The sequence below is a fragment of the Phaethon lepturus genome, unplaced genomic scaffold (assembly GCF_000687285.1).
Source record: "Phaethon lepturus isolate BGI_N335 unplaced genomic scaffold, ASM68728v1 scaffold3646, whole genome shotgun sequence".
NCBI lineage: Eukaryota > Metazoa > Chordata > Aves > Phaethontiformes > Phaethontidae > Phaethon > Phaethon lepturus.
This window is the reverse complement of record NW_010543962.1, coordinates 4,625-28,015: the sequence shown is the minus strand read 5'-3', so window position 1 is coordinate 28,015 and position 23,391 is coordinate 4,625. Positions and strand designations below refer to the sequence as shown.

The 23,391-nt window shown below is 39.2% G+C and overlaps 1 protein-coding gene across 1 annotated transcript in view; it reads right to left on the bottom strand.

Annotated features, from left to right (window-relative positions):
• The window catches only part of DPP4 (dipeptidyl-peptidase 4), a gene marked incomplete at its 5' end in the record, with an annotated part of 31,628 nt that extends 8,806 nt beyond the window's left edge, over positions 1-22,822 (bottom strand). The window contains 19 exons of the mRNA XM_010288504.1: positions 1,586-1,640; positions 2,611-2,805; positions 4,443-4,545; positions 6,556-6,639; positions 7,136-7,183; positions 8,130-8,254; positions 8,742-8,795; positions 8,991-9,058; positions 9,151-9,267; positions 11,984-12,028; positions 12,178-12,313; positions 15,779-15,882; positions 17,728-17,888; positions 18,312-18,432; positions 19,591-19,663; positions 19,765-19,817; positions 21,876-21,950; positions 22,070-22,164; positions 22,724-22,822. Coding sequence (XP_010286806.1) covers positions 1,586-1,640; positions 2,611-2,805; positions 4,443-4,545; positions 6,556-6,639; positions 7,136-7,183; positions 8,130-8,254; positions 8,742-8,795; positions 8,991-9,058; positions 9,151-9,267; positions 11,984-12,028; positions 12,178-12,313; positions 15,779-15,882; positions 17,728-17,888; positions 18,312-18,432; positions 19,591-19,663; positions 19,765-19,817; positions 21,876-21,950; positions 22,070-22,164; positions 22,724-22,822 — 1,811 coding nt within the window. The remainder of the gene's footprint in view (positions 1-1,585; positions 1,641-2,610; positions 2,806-4,442; positions 4,546-6,555; positions 6,640-7,135; positions 7,184-8,129; positions 8,255-8,741; positions 8,796-8,990; positions 9,059-9,150; positions 9,268-11,983; positions 12,029-12,177; positions 12,314-15,778; positions 15,883-17,727; positions 17,889-18,311; positions 18,433-19,590; positions 19,664-19,764; positions 19,818-21,875; positions 21,951-22,069; positions 22,165-22,723) is intronic.
• Positions 22,823-23,391: the final 569 nt, after the last annotated feature.

Below are 23,391 nucleotides of genomic sequence, written 5' to 3'. Positions count from 1 at the left end.
CTCCCTCGGAGCAGGCCTACGGCAGCTCGCTTGCTAACTCCCCCCAAAGCGTCAGGAGCAAGACTGTGACTGGGGAGCGAAGGATCTTCTGCCGAGTCTGTGGGAGGAACCGTGCGGCAACAAGCTCCTCGCTATGCACAGAGAACTGACTCGCAGCCCAGCCTGATACGCAGACGAGTAAATAACCTGACACACTTGAGCATCCACCAGCAAGATACCTAAACAATGTCACCGACCGCCCAAACGACTGCCCTCGCTATAGTCTGAAGGGGTTATTTGGGAAAACGCGCCCACCCACGTGCAAAAAGAAGAGCAATTTTTGGATCTCGTTCCTGTCTTGAAACCGGATTACAGACAAATGGAACTGTACCTTAGTTCAAAGGGCTTAAATGTTTGCTCCAGCGTCAATACTTAGGCCCTTGCAATGAGATCAGCGAAGTAATGCACGTACTTAGTAATTAAACCCAACGTGTAAATACATTGCCTAACCTGGCCACAGTAATGGCAAACAAAATTAACGCACACAGCGACAGGCTGGCAACGAGACACTGACAAACTCAAGAGATAAAGAAAATCCATTTGCCTGGAGGTTCAGTATCCAGGATGCATAACCCTAACCTAGCTCCAAAGAGGATTGCTCTTCAACTATTCATCCCGAGGCTCACAAGGAGCAAGATGGGAATGCATGAAGTCCTCCACTTCTGTAGAAAGAATTTCCCTCCCACTGAAGTTAATACTACTATGTTTGACTTCATACAACAGAGAGATGTTTATCCCCACAAGAAAAGCTACTAAAGGCACCATCACCATCATCTTGCCATCAAGCAATTTATCTACTGGTGCCTGTCACCAGCAGTGACCAAATTTCAGCTAGAAATTTAATTCAAGATCCTGCATGCAATCCTGCATATACTTAGACACAATATGCTTAAACAGAGCACGCAAGAATACTCCCCGTGACTGCAGAAAAAGCAGTGAAACAGCAGCTTGGGACAGAGAAATGCTCAGAGGTTGAACCAAACAGATATCACTAACGCTACGTACGCACTTAGCCTTGCAGCTGGGGGGGTATGTATATGCTATTAAACACCTCCCTCTACTGTGACAGGTTTTAAAGACACATCAAAGTCAGAGAAGTCTGGCCTGTGGTTGCAAGAACTGCTGAAATAAAATGCAGCCAAGCACAACAATATAGCAGACAGATATTTTCAGGCTGCTAGTAAAAACACAACCACCATGCCATGCAGCTGGTTCACGTGATTTTACATTTTTTTTAAAAACTTAAGTCATCCAACTAATGTAAAGAGACAATAGTGAATATATACTTGGATTTTTTTTTTTTTTTTTAAATATTGGTTCATCTTGTACACAGCAGCTTACCAGTAACCCTTTAAATTGTTTTTAATCCCTCTAGTAGTAGTAATTCCTGTTTCAAAGGCTCCTGAATGCCTGCAAAGGGACAATGTATATGGGCACTTCAGCAGTTCAGTTACTGGACTGTACCATGACCCCAGAGCACATGGCAGCACAATAAACAGTTGTTGCAATTAAATAATAAGCCAGCCAAACTTGTTTGAGTACTTACCCAACCCCAAATAGCTATTCTGTCCTTATCAACAAAGCTCATTTCAGAAAATTTTCTAGAAGCAAACAGAATAATTAAAGGCTTAATTGATTGCAGGTATCTGCAATTATACAGATGTGCCTATTTTCCATCATGTCTGCCTCTTTCCCATGTACAAATAAGCATTTCCCACTTCATCACAGTGACTGCATATGAAAACATACAATACTTCAGGCATGTGTGTCTTTAAGAAATTCAGAAAAACAAAAAATGTGGAAAAAAAACCCTGGATGCCCTGTAAAAACCCTCAAACCACACTCACTGACATTTGTATTGTATTAGGTTAGATTTCACCACCTGCCTCACCTTTTTTTCTTTTTCCTTTTCCTTTCTCCCTTCTTTTTTTTTTTTTTTTTCTTAAAAAAAGAAAAAGAGGAGCAACACAAGTTGCAACAGTAAGGGACAGGCTGACACCTGTAAATCCAGTCAGGGTTTCCAAAAAAAAAAAAAAAAAAAAAAAAGATTCTGAAATGCTAGTTGTTTAAACTCCTTAACATTTTAAAATCCCAAAAAGCAAACCCGGTAAGATCACTTCTTTGTGATTCTGAGACATCCGTACTGACATCATTCAGGTTAATGAGGTTCTACAAGCATAAACCAAGTGATAAAGATGAACTGTGATGTAAAGGCTGAGTAGTTCATACAAATAACTCCGTCACAACAGAAACTTGTAAAAAGCTTGGAGTAAAACTTCCAGCTCCAACTGTCTTGGTAGCATGCTCTTCTACTAATATGACAGCTATTCTCTCTCTAAAACCAGGGATATGGTAAATTTGTTATTACAGCACTAACTCTTCTCTTTTTTTAAGCATGAAATGATGGTTGGCCCGTAAGTCACACACTTCAGCATACAAAATTAATGTAGAATTTAGTTACGTTTTTGCCAGGAATTTCAAGATGACCATTCAAAACCTTCACCCTTTCCCCCCCTACACAATAAGCACAGAAAAGAAGGAGCAGGTGTTGACCATTTCACTGTAGCTCACCTGGCTGCTGATATCTGATCTTCCACTTCGTATGTTCCCAGCCTTCGGTTTACGGCATGCAGAATCTCATCCCCTTGGTATCCACTTCCTCTGCCATCGAAGCTGGCCACGATGATCTGCTCGGTGCTTGCAAGGTAAGTAGACCAGCTGATCCGGAAGGCATAATCTACTTTCTGACTACAGGGTCCCGCATACCTGGATGAAAAGTGCCACAGAATTTGGGCGCTTACTCTCCACGGATCCTTGCATCAAACGTTTGCAATACAATTATGGCTGACAATTTTCAGCCACTGAAGAAGGGTAAACTTTTAAATTAAACTGAGCAAACAAGAAAAGCATCACTGACTGACACCAAACTGCTGCTTTGCCTGGACACTAAAAGCAATATGCTTTTTTAAAACGTCAGCTGGTAATCAAGAAAGCAGACTGGATTTTATTTGTTGTATTGCTTTCTGCTCTAGTAAGAAACTTTCATTATTTTGACTTTAAGCAGCTTATTAGAAATCCGACCCAAATTATTTTTTGCGTTGTCATAGCTAGTCATCGGAGTTTCAAAGCGATGCTCTTTAACTATTTCTGTTCCATCTACCCATTATTTATTTGGTTCAAGTCTGAAGTCAACAAATGGCCTTCATTTGGGAAAATTAAAAAGATCTTTTAATTTTTAACTTTTAGTGCCACATCAGTGCTCCCTACAGTCTAAACTATTTCTTATGCAGGCTGAGAAAAAGGAAGCAAAACTGTAATCGTAACTTTTTAGTTTAAAGTCTTTGGAAGCACTTGAGCACTATGAAATCACACTCCAAGCGCCAGGATGGCGAAATGCTGTTTGCACTCCACTTCTCTAGCCGCTGTTCAACAGAGTAAGAAATGGAAGACTGGCTCTTATGGCTCTAAAACCCATCTTCCCCAGTTTTAAAAGCAAAGCAAAAACTACTAGGAATGCTCTATATCAAGCTTTGTTTCTATGCGTGATGGATCCTGACACTTCGAGGGAATTTCTGGTATCAAGTTCACCATGAGGCAGAGGTGATCCCAACAAAGGCCCAGGTAAGCCAATAAAAATAGAATCAAAATCAACTAAGTCTTAAGAAGCAAAGAGCACTGACTGCTCATTAAAATGTTCAATAGGCATATAAAGAAAGTATTACAGTGCTACCAAACCACATTATGTAAAGATGTATTTAACAATTAGCAGCTAGTTTCCTTGTGGAGTCGGCTTTTGGTAAAAAGGGGAAAAGGTTAACATTTCTATTTTAATGAATATCTAAATTTCAGTAATTTCCAGTTAGAAGAAAATATACCAGCATGAACAGAAGTGCCTGAGGCAAAACAGACCAAGCAGCACATGCTCTTGGTCTTGAATTTATGAAAAAATAATAAATGCAACCCTGACCACAGGATGCAGTTTGCGAACATCAGTTGACAGTCAAATATCACAGAGAAAACGCAACGTCACCACTTCGTACTTCAGCTTATTATTCAAGGTTTCGATCTGGAATGTAATTTCATTTAATCTTATTCCTAATGAACTCTAAGAGCAGAGGAGGAGGTAAGCTAACGCTAACATCCTGGCTTTTAAGTCAGATACAGAAGGTATCTGCCTCACTGCCACCAGCAAAACATGTACTTGTTAAGCGTTACATCATCTTATGGTACAAGAATCTATCACAAAATGGGATACAACTGATATTCTTCATTCTCTCTTAAAACTACTTCAAGAAGTAACTGGTGAACATGCCAGTTTTGTGTTTCCAGATCTTATTAGGAGCATTTGAAGTCGATGAAAAGTGATTATTAACAGAACATTGCCATGTAACTTGAAGACTTACACATCAAGGAGCAGAGGGTACTTCTTTGATGAATCAAAATGGGGAGGCAATATCATTTGATACCACAAGTCTAAAAGTGAAAAGAGTTTGACTTCGGTCAGTTCTCCAGTGAAATGATTTGACATGCACTGCAATTCATACATGAGCACAGCTGAGTTACTCCCTAAAAATTAAAAAGTAGTTTCATCTGAACTGTCCAAATATATACAGATGAAAGTTCCCAGCTAATCTAATTTTTAAAAATTTTTTAAAAAAAGTTTCACAGTGAAGTTAGCAGAAAGTCTGGAACTGGAATGGCTACAATAACAAGAATAAAATTTGGGGACTCAACATGCTGTCTCGTAACATTGTACTACGTTATACGTTATGTGTAAAACTTGGTAAGTCTCTACAGTGGTAAATCTGACACTAGCTCAAAGATGTTTCTCTACTCAAATTTCTCTCCCAGCACTAAAAAGAAATTATAAATATTTTGAACCTGCCAGATAGGCTTTGCTTGACAGTTTGTAAAGCATCCACCCCAGAAACATATTCAAATATCTGTTATTTCTCAAGCAACATTGATTCCGGTTCCACCCATGTTACTCTTTCCACCCAAGTTGGCTGAGCATTAGCCGAATGTTTTAAATGCACACCACGTAAGTTCTGCAAACCAACTGGCTTGATTATTCACTCATGAATTTTAGAAGAACTGACGCTGCAAAGGAAGCATGAAGCAATGCTGATGGACTGCACTGCAATAATAGCCAGAGTCCAAGTCTTACAGAAATTTGTCCAGGCATGAATATGCAAGACATTAAAACACTGAAAAATTAACAATGTAAATGGAACACATGAAAATACTAATTTCAATTTTTTGCATCATTTGTGTACTTTATAGTCACAGGAGCAGATTTCTTCTTTGATAACATACATGGACTTATAAGCAGACTTGGAACTTGAAGTAGGACTACATAAATGGATTTATTTCTCCTATTTGTGACATTAAAAATAGATTCCCCTTACCCAAAAGCTTTTACCCTGAAGAGATGAAGTAGTAAGAACAAAGAGGAATAAAAAGATGAATATACAACTGATAGCACGAAGAACATCTTTAAACCTCCATCTTGCCTGGAAGATGTCATCTTTAGCCCTAGTAAAAATGTGACAGAAATAAAAGACAGAAAACACAAAGATAAAGAGAGTTATTATATAAATAAGGTAACAGTAGAAGGAGGGAGGCATCAAAAAGAACAGTTAACAATGACTGAGAGAACTCAATACAGTTTGTAAAAATATAATTCCATTATGAATATTCATTCATTTTATCAAGAGGAAGTTTGTCATGAGGAGAAAAGCCAGTAGCAAAGGCTGGAGCAAGAACAGTTTAGACAGATACCAGACTGCCTGTCTATCTGATGTTCCTCAGCCTAGGAGGCTAGGAAAGCTTCTGTACCCAGATGTGCAAATTCAGACAAGCACCACTAGCAAAGCATTAGCAGTTCATCTTCTAGCATTCCGTTCTAGTCTACTCAGAGGTGTATGTAGTCTTGGAGCATGAACATGCTTTTAAGAACACGACTATGCAATCCAAATATTCCCCTCCACAAAGTGATCGCGTTGAAATATAGCCCAAGTGATTTTGCAAGCTTTTCCATTTAGATTCTGTGTCTGTGTTTTTGATAATAACTGAACAACTCCACTGTCCCAACCTGCTAACACAAACCACAGGGACTTATACCTGTAAATTAAGACCTACTTGAATTTATAATTTAATTTAAATTCAACAATGTTTATGAGCTTTGTGTTCCACCTCCTATTTATCTTATTTATTTAATGTGGTGTTAAGGACTTCTGTTTTTCAGGTAATTAACAAGGAGTAAAGGAGTAAAGCCTCTTCATCATGAACTCATCAAGATATCACATAATGGAAAAGGGTATTTTAGATAAGAATATTTTGGGATTTCAGAAAAAAAAAAATATCTTGTCTTGTCTCTAAATGAGGAATAACAGCAATAATCCCCGCTACACCAACCTTTTATGTCATGCTTTTCAGCAGAAGACCTGGAAGCACTTGGTGAAAGGGGGAGAAAAAGGTAAAACATGTTTTTGAACTTACTGAATCCACCTACACTAATGGAGCCAATTTTTTTTGAAGGCATCTGAATATCTTTCAATGCATTTTCCAGTTCAGTGTTATTTTCCAGGTATCTGAGGACTAAATAACAGAGTTAGTAAGAATCGAAGTCCAAATACACTGTTTTCAAATTCATTGCTCTTTCATTATGAGCCACTTTAAGAATTCAATCTGAGATGATGGCAACCTACACTGCAGTCTTAGTTTACTGCAGTTTTTGTTTTTCCTCTCAGATTCAATGTTTACAATACAGTTTTCCTTCCATAATTTAGTAACCAGAAAGCTGGTTTCCACATTTTTCATCTAAATGCAATTTCAGAAAAACTGAACAATTATCCAGTAAATAAGTCATACATTACTCACTGTTTTCTAGCACAATGTAAGATAATTATGAATAAACATATGCCAAGCTATGTAATTTATTCTTCTGGTCAACTATATTAATTATCTGAAATTAAAGTTACCCTCTATAACTGACATTTTAATTATTATACTAAGCAATGAGAACAAAACTAAAATAAATTTGCAGTGCAATTTTCTGGCTCAACACAAACTGTATTTCAAGACAATCCCATACCTTGATCATCACTGCTTCTGTGCAGCGTAGATATGGGCAGGCCGGGACCTGTTAACAGAGCACGAAACATTCATGTTTACATCCTGTCTCAAAGCACAACCCTCATCAAGTAATGGGAAACGGGTGCATCATAGAAGGTCAAAACTCATTTCCCTCCATTATCAGGGCCTAAACTCAAGCCACAGAATCCTGTAAAACATTCAGACTGTCTTGCAGGCAAACCACATGATTAAGAGGTACAGGAGAATTAAACTTCCCCTCTTTAGCAAAGCCTACCCATTGGTTGTGGACCATGCTTTGGAAATCGGTAAGCCTTGTCACGGGGATCACAGCAGTCTTCCTCAACCAACCATTTTTACAACCTGACAGAAAATTCCTTCTCTGCTGTCTGTATGTTCTTCTAGCCAATAGATCAAGGAAGATCTTGGCATCTTGAAAAACAACATACATTTCAATTTTAAGGGAAATTTTAGAGAAGATTATATTTTTCCCACCCTCTTAGTAATTTATCCTTTGTACTATCTACCACAAGCACTTACAGTCAGAGACAGACTACAGTCCCACTGCTTAATTTATGATTATCTTAATTGGATTTTTTTGAACAGCACTACCTATCTTAATTTTATTCCCACACATAGAGCTCTTCTCCTTACCCAGCCTATTGCTTGCCTTGCTCCCAGAGCCTCCAAATTCCTTCTACAGAGCTCCCCATGCAGCTCTTGAGGAGATGCACAGCAGACATGAGTGCTTTGCACCTCTTTTAGGTCCACTGATAGACTGATAGATAGAACTATCAAATTTTATCCTTGTAATTTTTGTCAAGGTGCTTTTGAGCCTAGGAGGGAGTACGTTTTTCCGCTGCCAATGCATTTATCCAGCAGTATCAACACGTATCATAGTTATGCAGTACACATCAAGATCTTGATGAAGTGAACTTCCCCACTGAACTAATCAGTGAGTCATGTTTATGTCAATTAACTCCGGATATACTCACCACGACAATCTAGCTGATAATACTGTGCGTCTTTGCTGAAGGACACAGAATAATACTGGCATCTTTCTTTATCCAGATCACAGCTAACACATTTAGCAGAATTTGGACTGCTTTCCAAGTGCACTCTGCAAAGTAGATGAGCTTCATTTCAGAGATGAAAGAGTTTAAAAAATAAAAAAAGCAAAAATTATGCTAAACAAATGTGTGCTTTTTAAATAAGATGACCAAATGAAATAGGATAAAATTCATTTAAATGGATTTAAAAATTCATTTTAAAAAACTCATTTAAAAAGTTGAGCTCTGAGTTCAATTAATACTGGTATTATAATCATAGTAAAAAAAAAAAGGGCACGAGCAGTTTTCTTTAGGAGTTTGTTGCTTGAGGATTGGTTGCTTCTTTTCACAATTTCCCTTTATTAACTAAATTTACAGAAAAATGTTTTAGTTGTTTTTACAGTTTATACTCCACTGATTTTAATTAAAAATTTAATCCTATATAGGATCCTACATCAGACTATAAACATTCTAATGTTTTTATTTTCCAATGCTTTTCCTTAAAATTTATTTTTCATTAATGAGTATTTTACTTATACTGTGGGAAAAATTTCTTACTTATAAAGGTTTCTTCCTCCTGGCTTTCCACCGTTTTCATTACTTATGTAGTATCTATAAAAGGAAAACATACTGGTTTTGGTAAAATGCTTGCGGTACTTTAGAATATTGAAAATATTGTCTGGCATGTTTAGATCAGATTTTTAAAGAGTTAAATGACACCTTCTCTCTCTTCTCCCTCCCTGCTTGCTTAGACCTTTACTAGCAAGCCCTCTTGATAGGAATCAATACCTTAATTACAACACTTACAAAAAGTTACTGGTTACAGCTTCTATGCTGATTACTTCCCACTCTCCTGCAGTAACAGGCACTGGAGCCTGGAGGGGGGAAAAAAAGGCAAGGCAAAAAAGCAGAATGTGAAGTTCCTCCATCACCAGTAGAACACAAGTCAGCAGTGACTGTCCTACACCTTATTACTTACTTGTGAGCCATTTATGTAATGGATGTGCTTGTAACCTACTGTATTGCTGAAGATTTTGTAGTAGGTAGCATTGTCGGGTGCAAAGTGAGGGACAGATGGCTGAAACTAGAACACAAGAGAGGAGAGAGATGTCTGTTAAGGCAAACAACAGAACTCCCAAACCAAAATGCTAACTATTGAAACTTCTGTTTAGATATATCAGAACCTGCATTTAAAACACTGTATCACCGAACGTACTGCACAACTTTTTGCCTACTGACTTCGTAGGTAGAACCTGTAGCCATTACCCTAAAAGTACACACACCTGAATATTTTCTTGCTCCTTAAGCAGCAGAATTTCCTGAGTATTAGCCCTGGTAATGACCCATGTCCCCTCCTACCTCCCTTGAATTTGAAGTTCTACAGGTGTTCCTAGCTTCCTACCATTTTAGGAAAAAATATGTGCATCTACTTTCAAAGTCACTGTTTTATTCTCTCCAACGCCAACACGCAGCTGTAACCTATAGCAATGTAAACATTGCAAATACATATTTTCCCTGAATTTCCCATTTTAAAACACATATTTGTGAAAAAATTCTTTGAACTGTTAATTTTTTTTTTAGCTTGACAGTGAAAAACATCCCCCTTTATTCAAAGAAAACAAGCTGCTTTCCAAAAGGAAATTTTGCTAGTAAGCAATTCCAGAATGCCAGAAAACCCAAACTGGAATCAGATCTTTGTGCAAGAACTATCCATTTAACAATTTTGAGTGATGGAAATGAATGGATTCCTTCTACTGACTGTCTTTTGGATGTCCTTCACATTGTACGAAAAAACAGAGGAATGAAATTGAGCCAAATGAAATAAAAGTTATTTCTGTGATAAATGTACAAAACATCTAAATGTTAATTACACAACTGACACAAAGCAATTACCTCTTGTCGCGAATGAATAATTTAGGGATGCACCACCACACCTCTGAGATGTTATACCCATTTTTGAAATGGAAAGTAAATCAGAAAGGTGAAGTGACTTGCCTCTGGTCTCTAGTAAGCAGTGACAGAACTTGAGTTTCCCTAACCCATGTGCTCCCGATAATCTCTCCTTCCCTAGCAATATTTCTGCAAAAAATAACGTGGCAAATATTTTGCTAGCTTCTCCCTTATCATCGTCTTGCTTTTTTGAAGTGTGACTTTCCTTCAACTCAACTGGCAAGCTCTAACTTTCCTCATGACCTGGAAGCCTTATGCAGTAACACAGGTGGTTTTAAGCATCCTTAGATTAAGTATAATTTCATCTCTATTGGGGGGGGGGGATTAAAATATCCACTATTGATATATACAAAGAGAGAAGTATAGGTCTACATTTTACACACATATATATTTACTTAGGTTTGTATATACACTTACATGAATTGTATATACATATATGTGTATAGATACATCTCTCATATATGTAAAAATATACCTTACCAGTCAAGTGTCATTTTATCATTCCTAAGTAGATAAGAATAAAAGAAAGGAATAAATAGACCTTTCCTATCCCTCTTCAATCCTCCCTACTTTACACTCCCTTCTCAAATCCAAGAATCATACAGCAATATTATCTTTTTCTTCCAACAGCTCCCAAGATGTGGGTTGTCTCTTTAAAAGAAACAAAAAACCAACAACCTAGTTTAATGGCACAGACTCGCATTTTGCCCTCTCATTTTGCACAACTGTTTACAAAGTCTGCAGCTTGATCATCACATTGTCTAATTGTGAAGCCTTTGCTGCAGAGAAGCAAAATGTGTCAGCGTTAAGGCCTTCCTTTCCATATCAAATTTGACAGCAGGTGGGTTGATCTCTCATCTTCATACTGCGGATGATTTCATCCCTGCTGTTGCCTCCCTCTTTGCATTTCTTTAAACTTTCATTTTTGACTTCAAAAGTGAATTAGTGACTAAAGCATAATCAGTGTGTGGAAAATGCGGGAGTGGAAAGTGTACTCTGTGTTCTCATCAAAAACTCCAAAACTCATTTCTCCCTCCAAGTCTGAACTTTTGCATCTCTGCTTCGCTTCCCCCAGATCTTCTGTGTAGTTCATTAGGTGCCTACTCTCTACCATGTACAAAAGGATTGAGAGGCAGCTTGGAAAGCATCATCCAGACAGCAGCGACTGGTTTGGCAGAAGCATATGAACATTTTAATCTGGTCAGTTACACGCATCTTGTCCCTAGTTCTTCCCAATGGATATTTTGGGTGGGGGGAAAAATAAGTAACTAACAGCCCAAGGAGAACCTTGGAACGGTTTGCTGCAACCTGAAACGCTAAATAAGACTTTTGTCCTCTATGCCTTTCCTCCAATACAATTCAAAGGTTACAGGATACACTTCTTAATACATTTTGTTCCCTAGATCATGCTGGAGGTGTCGGGAAGACTGGAGAGCAGCCAAACCAGCACAGCTGACAACTGCCCCAGAACAACGGGAATTCTGAACCCTACCTACCGCTGCCGACGCGGTAGGTCAGAATTAAAAAGGAGCCTGGAAGGAGCACTCTGCTTCTTGGCGAGCTGAACACAATGCGCGGGTCGCAGAGGACACCGTCACAGCTCCAGCCACGCTGCACTGACAGCCCAGCCTGGGAGCTCAGAGCCCCACACCCACAAAAGCTTAAAACCGGAGCGGGGTGGCAGAGTGGCTCCATTTGAGACCCGTTTTTCCTATACATGTATAATGCAACAAGTGAATGGATCAGACCTGCACGCAAGAGGCAGTGCAACCAGGCAAGAGGCTCATACGAAATTATCTTAATTATCGGTGTTATTTAGTATGTGGCAGTTTTAGAAATTGAACACTCACTCTGCCAATCCAGCCAGTTGTACTTTCTTCCGTACGTTGTTTTTCCTAAGAAAGAAAAAACAAACAATCCCCCAACAATTATGTTTATTTTGCATCAGGCTACGTTTCTACAAAGATAAACAGACAGAGATACTTCCACTGCTTTCTAGCCGCCTGTATCAAGCATTGCAACTCTCCCACCTCATTTTTCTTACCCGTGGACATGACCAATTTTGAGTAGCATTTTCAAAGTCACAGACTGTGAGGACTGAAAAATTCTGAATTCTTCTGAGCCACTGCAGACAGATCCTTTCATCTGTCACCCATGTTACAACACTCAAATAATGATCCCTGGAAAAAAGCAATAGCATTAGATATTTAAAATCCTCTCTGTAATAGCATACTATACAACAGCATTCAGCAATTCACTGAATGAGACTCATCTGGCTATTTTCATTTCAATCTGCTCTTCAACAATAAATAATGACGCAAACCTAATTGTGCCATTTTTTTGCCAATTGTTTTTGCTGCTAGTAGATGCCTTGGTTATTTTCATTCATAGAATAAAGAATTAGTTTGTACATACCCACTTTCAGAAAGACTGCAATTAAATTCTAAGACAGATCACTATTCTCTAATGCATAAAATAATAGTTACTCCAGACTGTTCATAAATCTTGTACTATTTGCATCTAGTGGAAATTCTTCTGAATATTAAGTTGTATGGGCCGTAGATTTTAGAATTTTATCCTTAGCTGTATGAAGTTGGTTGCTTGTAAGCACTGAGTGATACATATCTTTGTTTAATTTAGTCTTAATTTCCATTAGTTAGAATGGAAGGACAGGTCATACAAGGAGCAGAATTTACTACTTGAATATTTTACTTTCATTTTCAGAACGCCAACTAGTTGACATGAAGACTTGGAGTATCTGAAAAAAGTATAATTTTCATGAATATTCCTGCATATTAGTTTTAAAAAGGCACCACATAAAATTTAGTGGCTTTGTTTACCATTATGATCCATTAGATGTACTCATCTTTTCTTATTTTACATCTCTCCTATCTCCTAAGAAGCCTTATGAACTAAAATAAAACAAACCTCCCCTCCAAAGCAACTATACATTTTTAACCGGAATTTGCACATTTGACTTAGTTCCAAGTTCATGTTCCCTTTTTCCCCAAAGTTATTTAACAAAAATGTGTGGGAAGTTTTGTGATGAGAGTGAATATCTTCGTGATCTTGGTGGGGGGTGGGGGGCAGAAAACACCACAATTAGTGTGGATGGATTAAAAATATATGCCAACTGGTTACCGACCACTTTCACATCTATTTCTAGACTGCGGTTCAGAAATCATGTTTAAAAAAGTTCTATCTTCACATTCATATTTGACTGGGAAGTAGGTAGGTCATTTAATTGCTACTGTCACTGGCTTCAAACAGTGTATTTTAGACCAATAATATTACAAAAGCACTCCGCTGGCTTGTTTGGAAAAAAAATTAAACTGCCATTCTTCATGTTCCTATAACAGTGGTTTCTCTTGTCTTCTAAAAGGGGAATTAGCCCCACAGTTTTTGTTCCGTTGAAGTGAGAGAAGTTAACAATTTCGGAGACTATAAATCATCCATCAGACAAGATGGACAGTACAAGAAAAAAAAATTATTATGCTATTATGATAACATAATAAATCCTTTACGGTTATTATAGAGACTAGGAATGCACCTTCAGTTTTCGGCAACCCATGAAATGGTAACTAAGCTGCAGTTACCTCACGTATATTGTACAGCAGTTTGGATTGCCCTTCCTCACTTGCTGCTGAGAAAGTATACTCCTGCTATCACCGTCTGGAGCTCTCTACTCTGAAGACAACATTTTTAGGACAGATCATTTCAGACAAAAAGCATCTACTGCCTTTGTCCTCCTGTTTGCCAACAGCAGCCCCCCGTACGCATGAAGCCAAAAGTGGCATTTAAACACTGTGTGGATTTTCATGCTGGTCATTCGTGCAAGAAGTGTCAGGTTTCAACCACCATCTTATGTGGCAAAGCACCGCCACGCCGGATTTTGGCAGCTTTCCTTGACAAAAAATGCAACTTTCCCCCTGAAACAGAAGTGCACCGTGCCCCCTTCAAATGTGGGGGTACAACTGCTGCGCATACAACAAGGTCTGGATTGTGCTGCAATGGGCAACCATTTGCAGGGGCACTGCCCCTCGAAATGCCCACCCAGGCAAGTGGGGTGAGGTATGCCACCAATTCAAACTTAGTTTTACTCAGAATTTAGCTCCAAGGAAGTAAAAATAGAATTTGACACCACAAAAATTAACCTTTCCTGTCATACAGCAGTTATAAATATACATACTGTGCCAATACTCATTACTTTGGGTAATTTTGCTCCTGGAAGCACAACAGCAACGTTGCACATCACTTGCCTTTTCCTATTCATGTACTTTCGCTCTTGCAAAATTCCCCAAGACTTGTTCTGGCCACCTCAACGTTTGCAGGCTGCACATGCTGACGCTTAGCCATTATTTGGGTAAGCCATTGGGAGAAAGAGTAAGTTTTGATCCTTGCACTCATCATTCAAGACTTGATTTATCTTTGTATTAATCCTGATTTACAGTGTGTTACATTCATTTAAAAATGGATTAAGTCCATATAACTGAAGCCTGTGTTAGCCAGATGGGTACAAGGCTAGAAGGCAGAAGATCGTTATTCTTCCCAGGACACACAGCAGCATTGTTCAGCTTTCATTAGGCATTAAGAAAAGGTAAAACATAACTCTGGGACAGCAGAGATCTTAACCAGAACTGACCAAAACATAAAGGGCTTATAATTCTGAGGTACTGGAATTCTGGAGAAAAACCGCGCACAACAGCTATATAACCTCTAACTATTGCAGTGTTACTGTAGAAAGGATAGAGAACAACATATTCACACAAACTTGACTATCTCGGTTAACACAGAGATGTTAGCTACGCTGTGGTGAGGACTGAAACAGAATAGCATGGATATTCCAGTTATAGCTTTTTGGCCACCGTGGGCAAAATGCTGGTTTATGTGCTCGCTAACAGACCTCTTCTGATTTTTTTCTGCAGTTTATCAGCATAACCTGTGCTTCTATACCCACCGTGTTTGTAAGCGCAAACCTCTAAAAAATTTCCACAACACTGTTAAAAAGAAAAAACAAAACCCAAGATCTGGGATATCAAATTCTGTGTGCATGCATTTTAAATCAATTTAGTTGCTCTTTACAAAATACATTTATATCATGTTATGCATTTCCAGTGGCATTTTGAGAAATACAATTTTCCATTTACTGCAAGAGGTGCTGGTTTTCACCATGTTTCCAAAGAAAACAAACATTTTAAGTATAAATCTGCAGACGACCATGATACCTTGCCTTAGCAAGGAGTCTGTTTCCAATGAAATCAAATCTTCACTTACCATTAAGGTTTTGTTTTGTTTCCCCCCTTTCCCCCCAGTGAATTGGAATACATATATTATAATTTGATTATACCAAAACTTGCTCATATTAAAGTTGTACTGTGAAATGACTTCACCATAGTTAGACTCCACTGAATGTGATGAGCCAAGAACTTGTCACATTCTGAATATAACATACATGGAATATGCCATCTATATATAATCACTAGGAGGATAATCTCTGTGCAGATTTTCTCTGGTAAATCTTGTTGCTACCAGAGCCGCATGACTGGGAAAAACTGCCATATACACTGAATATAGGGTGGTCACACATAAAAGCTCCTCCTCTCACACCAAAAGGAACAAGCAAACATTTAACCAAAATTTCTTACCCTGCTTGTATTTCTGCAGGTGGAGAAATTTCAGCAGAGCTAAAAGTGGGAAGCGATCTGGTATCCACAACAAAGAACTGCACAGTTGGATTTGTAGCTCCTGCCTAAAAATAAAATTTTCCGTTGTACTTTTGGAGAGACAATATTCTTGGTGAAGTAAATGTTTGAAATTTGAAACAAAGAAATTACTACAGACAGACAGGTAGAACCAGCCAGCTTCAAACATGTGAAAAGACAAGTTCCTGAACGCAGTTAAGATCGATACATAAATTATCCTTTGTGTTTTTTTACATGAAAGTGTTAGTTACGTATTTCTAGATAAGAAAGACTACTACATTTAGAAACACTTACAGCTCCACAGGGCTTGCTGTACCCAAAGCAGTATTTGACCACCTCTCGTCCCACATGCCACACAGCGTGTCTAACAGTGAATCAAATCCATTGCTAACAGCCAGAAAAGTGCTTCTTCACGGAGACCGACACCTTACATCATGAGATCGTATAACAGCTGCCTGCACCACGATCAAAGCTGTGACTGCAGCATGAACCCCGCTATTTTTAATGCGGTGCTACTAGGTACTGCCAGCAATCCAACCGTGTCAGTAAGGGCTTCTTCTCTAGAAGTTAACTAGCCAAGTCCTCCCTGTAACGGTCAGGTAGCTGTAGCTGACCCACCTCCCAAAGTCAGCAGTATTCCAAATGGGGTTTGCAATAAAAGGTGCAATTTAAGTTGGCAGTTCATTCCACATCTGTGTCCCTTCACAGGCACCACGCTCAGGACAGAGTCCCTGCGGGTGTCAGTGAGCCCAGCGCCTCGCCGTGAGCACCACTGTCCCCTCTGAGGGAGGCTCCAAGGGGACAGGCAAAGGCCACGTGCTCCGGAGGCTTTGGGAAGGGTAGGGAGTGACTGCCCACGGCGGCTGCAGAGGAAGCCGAACTCGGCCAAAGAGGACCGGAGGGCGGCTTTCACACCAGCCAAACAGCTGTACCCACCGAGCCATCAGCTGGCTCCATCAGCAGCTCTGCCCCAGCTGATTAAAAGAGTGAGAACACCTTCCTGAGCTGGCCTGGTTCCAACCCATGTATTCCCTCCTGGCAACGGGGATGCCCGGAATTGTGGCGGTGAGCATATTATAGAGACCAGCAATGAGAACCACATCTGCATTGCGATTCAGCAGTACAGTGCAATTGCTGTACTCTAAATGTCATTTGTACTTGTGTTGTGTCTTCAGTGCACTGCTGCATCGCTCCGCTAAATCAAGGTCTTGTGTGACATCAAATAACTTCACACAGGTAAATCTTGTGAAAGACAAAACCCTCCATGTATGGAGGATCTGAAAGAACCTGTCTGGAGCGTACTGGACTCGGACTCTCACACCGTTTAGTCCAGTGCCAACTGTGCCATGGGCAGTGGGCACAAAGTCATGTGGAGAGGAAGGGGGAGGAGAAGGAGCTGCACGCACTAAAGGCTTCGCTTTCACAGCTGAAACTGAAAGAGTTTTAGGTGTGGGCAAAGAAACTCCATCAGCAGATTCCTCCCCTTCATCCCAATATAGGAAGCATCCAACAACTAAAAATGCTACATTAGCTGATGAAGATTTCCATTATCGATACCATGCACAACCCTAACTCAATGTACATCTGCCAAGTGCTGTGTACCAACTTCAATTCCCTCAGAGCTTTTTTATCTCAACATCTACTTGCTACCTCAAAATTTTCTGGTGAAACAACAAAACCATAAATCATACTTTTTTTTTTTTTCCTTTTTGCTTTCCCCTGGAGATAATAAAATTTTTTAACATTGCCAGATGCTGTTGACTTCAGAAAGAGTAATCACAGCAAGCTGTTGAGGAGAGACAGACAATATTTTCATTAGCAGAAACTGATTAAATGAGACTACTTTCTTAATGATAACTGCAGAACCACCATGTTTAATAAATAACACAGACCTTGGGATATGGGATTCTAACGGTCTTTGGATACTGCAAAGTGTCCTCAGAATAGAAGGAATACTCTATAACAGGAACTTCTGTATCATTAAATGCTGCATATGCCACAAAATCGCCACCTGGAGACCACCACAGAGCAGAATGGGTGCCAAACATTTCCTCTAAAAGAGATGCAAATCTGTGTAAGTTATAATTGATAAGTTGGCTCTTCTATCCTAGGTACTGTTCTCATTAGTTTTTAATAGTATTTTTTTTTTAATTGAAGTTTAGATACCAAAGTGTAGACTGTTTGTCAGGGTTCTAAATGAGACATTGTATCAACACTTATAATCTATCATACGAAGCTAATTCACACACTATGATTTCCAGTGACGTGCCACAAGTTAGGCGAATTCATTTCCATTCTTAGATCCTCACACTAGCCAGGTATCAAGCTCAGGTAAGGATGCATGCTTCTGTTAAAATACAGACGTAGATTATTTTGAACTTTTCAATGATAAGAAATGAGATAACACTTAAAATAATTACAATAAAACAAAGTTTTTACATCATAATGCAAAGTAAAATATGCTTGACATAGTTACCTTCATAAACCCAATCTGGTATTCCATTTAAAATTTTATTTTCTTCTCCGTTTTCAGTGATTTGCACAGGTACTGCTGTTGGTGAAGCTTTTATATAAACATTATTATTCCAAACATATGCCTGCAAAACACCATTGTTATTACAATTACTATTAGAGTAAATCCTACTTCCTTCCTTTGCCTCATCTACTTAGAAGTGTACTTTTACATCAGATCACAAAACTGTCTTTGAAGTTGCGTTTCATCAAACCGATACGTAACAAACTTGATTTATTAATACAAATCACGTGTAGCAAACTAACTTCAGGCCTAAATGTAAAAACCAATCAACTATGATAAATGATATGATTACTGTATTAAGTTTTGAAAACCTTGCTATTCATTTTCTGTTGAGTTACAAGCTTATTTTCCTTCATTAGGAGTTGTTTTTCACTGACTAGTCTTTCAAAGAAAACTGTCAGTACTTCAGTGAAACACTGATGGGGGCCTCACCATTGCCAACAGATCTGCAAAGACGGTGCATTTCTTCAGTAGCGCTCAGAACTTCTCTCGTTTTGGGCATCTGCCTGCCTCTCCGATCACCCCAGGGTTTTTTTCTCTCCAACAGCTGAACAACAGTTTTATCCCAGAGCTTTACTCTGCATTGCAGAAAGCTCTTTTGCACATCCTTTGTTTCTGTGGTTGGGCTCTACAAGAAGCTTACTACAAGAAGAATAACCACACACCCCAATCTCCTGCAATAGCTCTTCAGTCAGATCCAGTGCTCACCATAGAGAATGCACAAGTCTTGCAAACACAGTGGCTGTCATCATTGCCATAGATTGGGGAGGAGAGGAGGAAGAAAAGGACAGTGGGGAAGAGTACAAGGAGAGATCTCTAATCCCTGTTACATGCATCCATCAACATTTCATTGCTTATGGTCTAATTAGGAGATAAAAATCACAGTGATGAGTAAGTAGACAATTGTAATGCTGCTGATGTTGAAAGGGATGAGCTACTGTCTGCAACTGTAAAAACATGAAGTTCCTGTGCATTTGTGCATTACATGACTACTGGGGCCACTACTACTTTCAGGAATGCCTTTTCATTAAAGAACAAAACAAAACACACAGAGGGATTTTGGAGTCTTTCCAGCAACTGTAGTCAATTTGGAAGGTAGTTCAGCTACTTCATCTAGCAGCAGGAAAGTCCCAAAACTTCAGGAGTATGTGCAATGTGAGCTTCCATGTCATGTGTGCAAAAACAACTGCTTATGTAAGTTTCACTTGTCTTTACTAACCAGTTTATGCCCAACAGGTGACCAGGATATATACTGTGTATCATTAGGTAGTAGTCCGTCATCTAAGATAGAGCTGGAAAAACAAAACCAAAATGCAGCTAAGAGAAATCAGTGAAATGTCATTTCATTGCAAAATAATGTTAAAACTACATCTCGTGTGCAAAAATTACTGACCTGCTATTGAAATCATAGATGTGATATGAAGCTGTATAGGAATGCCTCCACAACTGCAAAAGAATTATTTTAATATTAAGAAAACAAATTTCACCAGGATTCACGCCTCTCACCGTTTGAATTACCTCGGAAACCCTCCTCATGCTTTTGCTTAAGACAGAACACAATGAATGTACTAGGGTAACAAATCTCTGCAAGGCTTAAGACAAGACTAAAGATCGCCACCCCTCTGGGGTCATCACTTAAATACCATGACAGAGGGCACTGACTAATTAAAGGACAGAGATACAGAGGCCAGAGATGCTGCAGATTCTCAGAAATCCTTGTAGCTACATGGCAGGCTATCATAGCTATGCACAGTTAATCCTCCTCCTCCTCCTTCTGCCTCACTGGCACACTTGCTGTTTTCTGTCTCATTTTCCATGCTGTATTATTTAACTTGGCATCTTATTGTTTAGTAGTCCTCACAAGTCCCAGCAGTATTTCTGTAGCAGTTCCTCCAGTTCTAGGGTGACCTATTCCCATTCATATTGTCGCAGAAATAAACCCTTTCTCTCAGAAACGTGCCTCTCGAAGCCTGTATCATTCTGTGGGCACTTACAGAGAGAAATATGATGATAACGCAGACACGTTTAAATGTGTTCACTACGTGGGGCTGAAGAGGTTTGATTTATCCTACAGTGTTGACATGCTACAATAATGCTACTTTCCATGATGGTTCTTGAAGATTTGTATGAAGATAAAAAACAATAACTTAGTACTACACAACCAGATGGCTATTACATAAGAAGCGTCTACATCCTCATGATTCATTTTGTTACTCTGTTTTCTTGCAATAATGATTAATAATAACATAAGTTTCAATCACACTATTATATAAAGGTTAGAAGATCTTGCCTCAGCATTAAAACAAAATTAACTCTTATGCAGGGGGGTTGGACTAGATGACCACTAAAGGTCCCTTCCAATCCAAACTATACTATGATTCTATGACTGCAACAAATAAAATACTATAGAGCAATAAACAAGTAGAGGGGATGTCTAGGGTGGCTGGAAAAATATAAGGCATCTTATGGCCTCTAATGATGCAGTGAAGAGTCAAACTATTCTAGACAATTCTGAAAGACAAAAGGTAACTGGCTTAGTAGTACCTAGCAAGGAAGCTAAAATTGCAAAAAAGCAATGACCGAGTGCACGGACTGTGGCTGGCACAGCGCAAGAGGCATTCTTGGACTGCCAAGCCAGAACACGTAGACAGAGCTCAGTGACACAACACTTGAGTATTTGTACACTGCACGAGTCAGCACTGAGCTTTTTACAAACAAAACAGGCAGCGCTCTAGAAAAAACAAAGGAGACAACAACAAAGTTACTGGCTTCTCAGTGCACACACTGTAGGGCAAATTACCACCTCCGTTAGGTTTCTGTAACTGTCCTCAAGTGGCACACAGAGCCAGGCTTCTGTGCCAGCTGGCATAAATGTAGGCTGACCTTTGTTGCATGGTTCAGCACCAAGCCAGGATGAGGCATTGTGCTGGAGGTTTTTCACCTGCTTGCTGACAGGAGGGAACAAGGACACCCAAGTCCACTCCAAGCACAAGAGGACAGCCTTCTCTTGTAAGCACATGCTGCTTTTCATTCTCCTCGGTTTTCAATTCTGAAGTCCTAACACCACAATGTAACAACCATATATGCTATGTGTATATATGTACAAGCACATGTAGACAAGCATATCTACTCATCACTTCTCCTTACCCACACAGCTCTTCGGACAGTCATGCCTATCTACTCTTCTAGCTTGTCTCCCCAGATGAACCATGCAGCCTCACTTTCCTTGTGATATCTCTCCATCCACTTTTTACCCAGTTTCTTTTCTCAAGCAATCATGGCTCTTCTGCCAAGCTCACAGACAAAACCAGTCTCTCTTCTCCTCCTGCCTGCTCAACTTCACTGTTCCCCTGCAGACATCCATCTTATTCATGCATCCTCCTGCATTCCCCTCACATTCCCTCAGCCTCTGCCATCCCTACTTTCAAGACCACCTTCTTGCTCAGTTGTTCCCAAACCTTTATTTCCCAGCTTCATCCTCAGAGAAGTAAAATTTACTTGTACCTTAGTATAGCTGTACTGCAGAAGAGCAAACTTTTGGTCAGGAGATAATATAACTGTGGTCGCCTTGTATTCATCCTGTCAACAAAGGGCAAAAAGAACACATAAAGCACTGATTCCAAAGAAATGCGCAGAGCAAAATATTAAATTCAATACCCTTCCCAGCATCTGCACATATTATATGGAAGTCAACATACTAATGTTGTATTCGCCAAGATTACTGAGGATGTTCCAGTGCCAGCATCGATACGTAGGACGTCCCCATTAGCTGTTTTGTGAAGATACTGATTTCCTAGAAGAACAAGAGCATTGCTAATAAACAGTAAGTACAATGCTAATCAGTTACTTCTCTTTTCCCCTTATGTTTTTAAGTAGGAAATAAAATTTTAAAATCTGCTTAATGTTGCGTTTTCCCACTTCCATAATGGAAGAATGCTTATAGCACAAGAATGTTCACAAAAATTAGTCCTGGGGTTCACAGTCTCTGCCTTCTGGCAGTTCCGTGGGGCACTAGGCATATTCCAAAGGAAAAGTGCCCTGTATCCTCCTGTTGCCTGATAGTCTCATGCACAGGAAGCTGACACACTTCAGAGTATAACATTCTTCTACAAAAAAACATAGAAGTATGCTCTTTTAGCAGTAGGAGAGTATAGCTTGCCGTGATTGTGAACATGTATCTAAGGGGAATAAAAAAAAATCACAACTTGTTGAACTACACATCTTTGTATAATGGTACCAATAAATAATTTAACTTTTTTTCAGGATACAGTAGTTGCCTCAGCATGAAGATATGTTTTTACTGAAGGTAGTACACCTTCCTGACATTCATGCTGTACATACAAGTGAATTACCTGAAATCCACTGCAAATTATGTGTTCTGTACTTATAGTCATTGTTTAAGTAATTCTGTAGAGTATATGTTCTTCGTGAATCAGGCTCAGAGGTATTTTCTGAAAGAAAGAGAGAGAAGAGAGATTTTGATGTTGCTGCAAATTGTTCCACGCCAGCTTCTTAACCTGACTAATAAAATAAGTTGGGTTTTTTTGTTGCCAGTTATCGATGTGTTTTAGCTAACCACCTCTAAAGTACTATCAGTAAGAAGGCACTAAAACTTTACTGCAAGATAAATTCAGCAAGTGTAAAATAACAGAATATTGGTGAGATCACTCAACAATCTTACGTAAGAATTACAGATGCCTTTTCTCTGCTGGTATTTTACTTTAAGGTACACAAGAGCTGTTATCTTTTGAGCTAATGAAAATACCTTTTTGACAGTGACAAAAATAAACAGAAGACCTCTGTCCCTCATCTCAGGAAACAGAGACTTGTATCCTCAAAAACCGAAAAGGAGTGATCTTGGTGCCTTTCCCCACTGTGCTCACTCTGGGAACTTCACTGCAGAACCCTGACTGCTACTATCTGTGTTAGACATCACTTGTGGGGTGGATCATGCAAAGGAGGGATGTACATGCTCATGTTTGAGAGCGGTGGACAGGCAAGGCTGTCCAGATGAATGAAA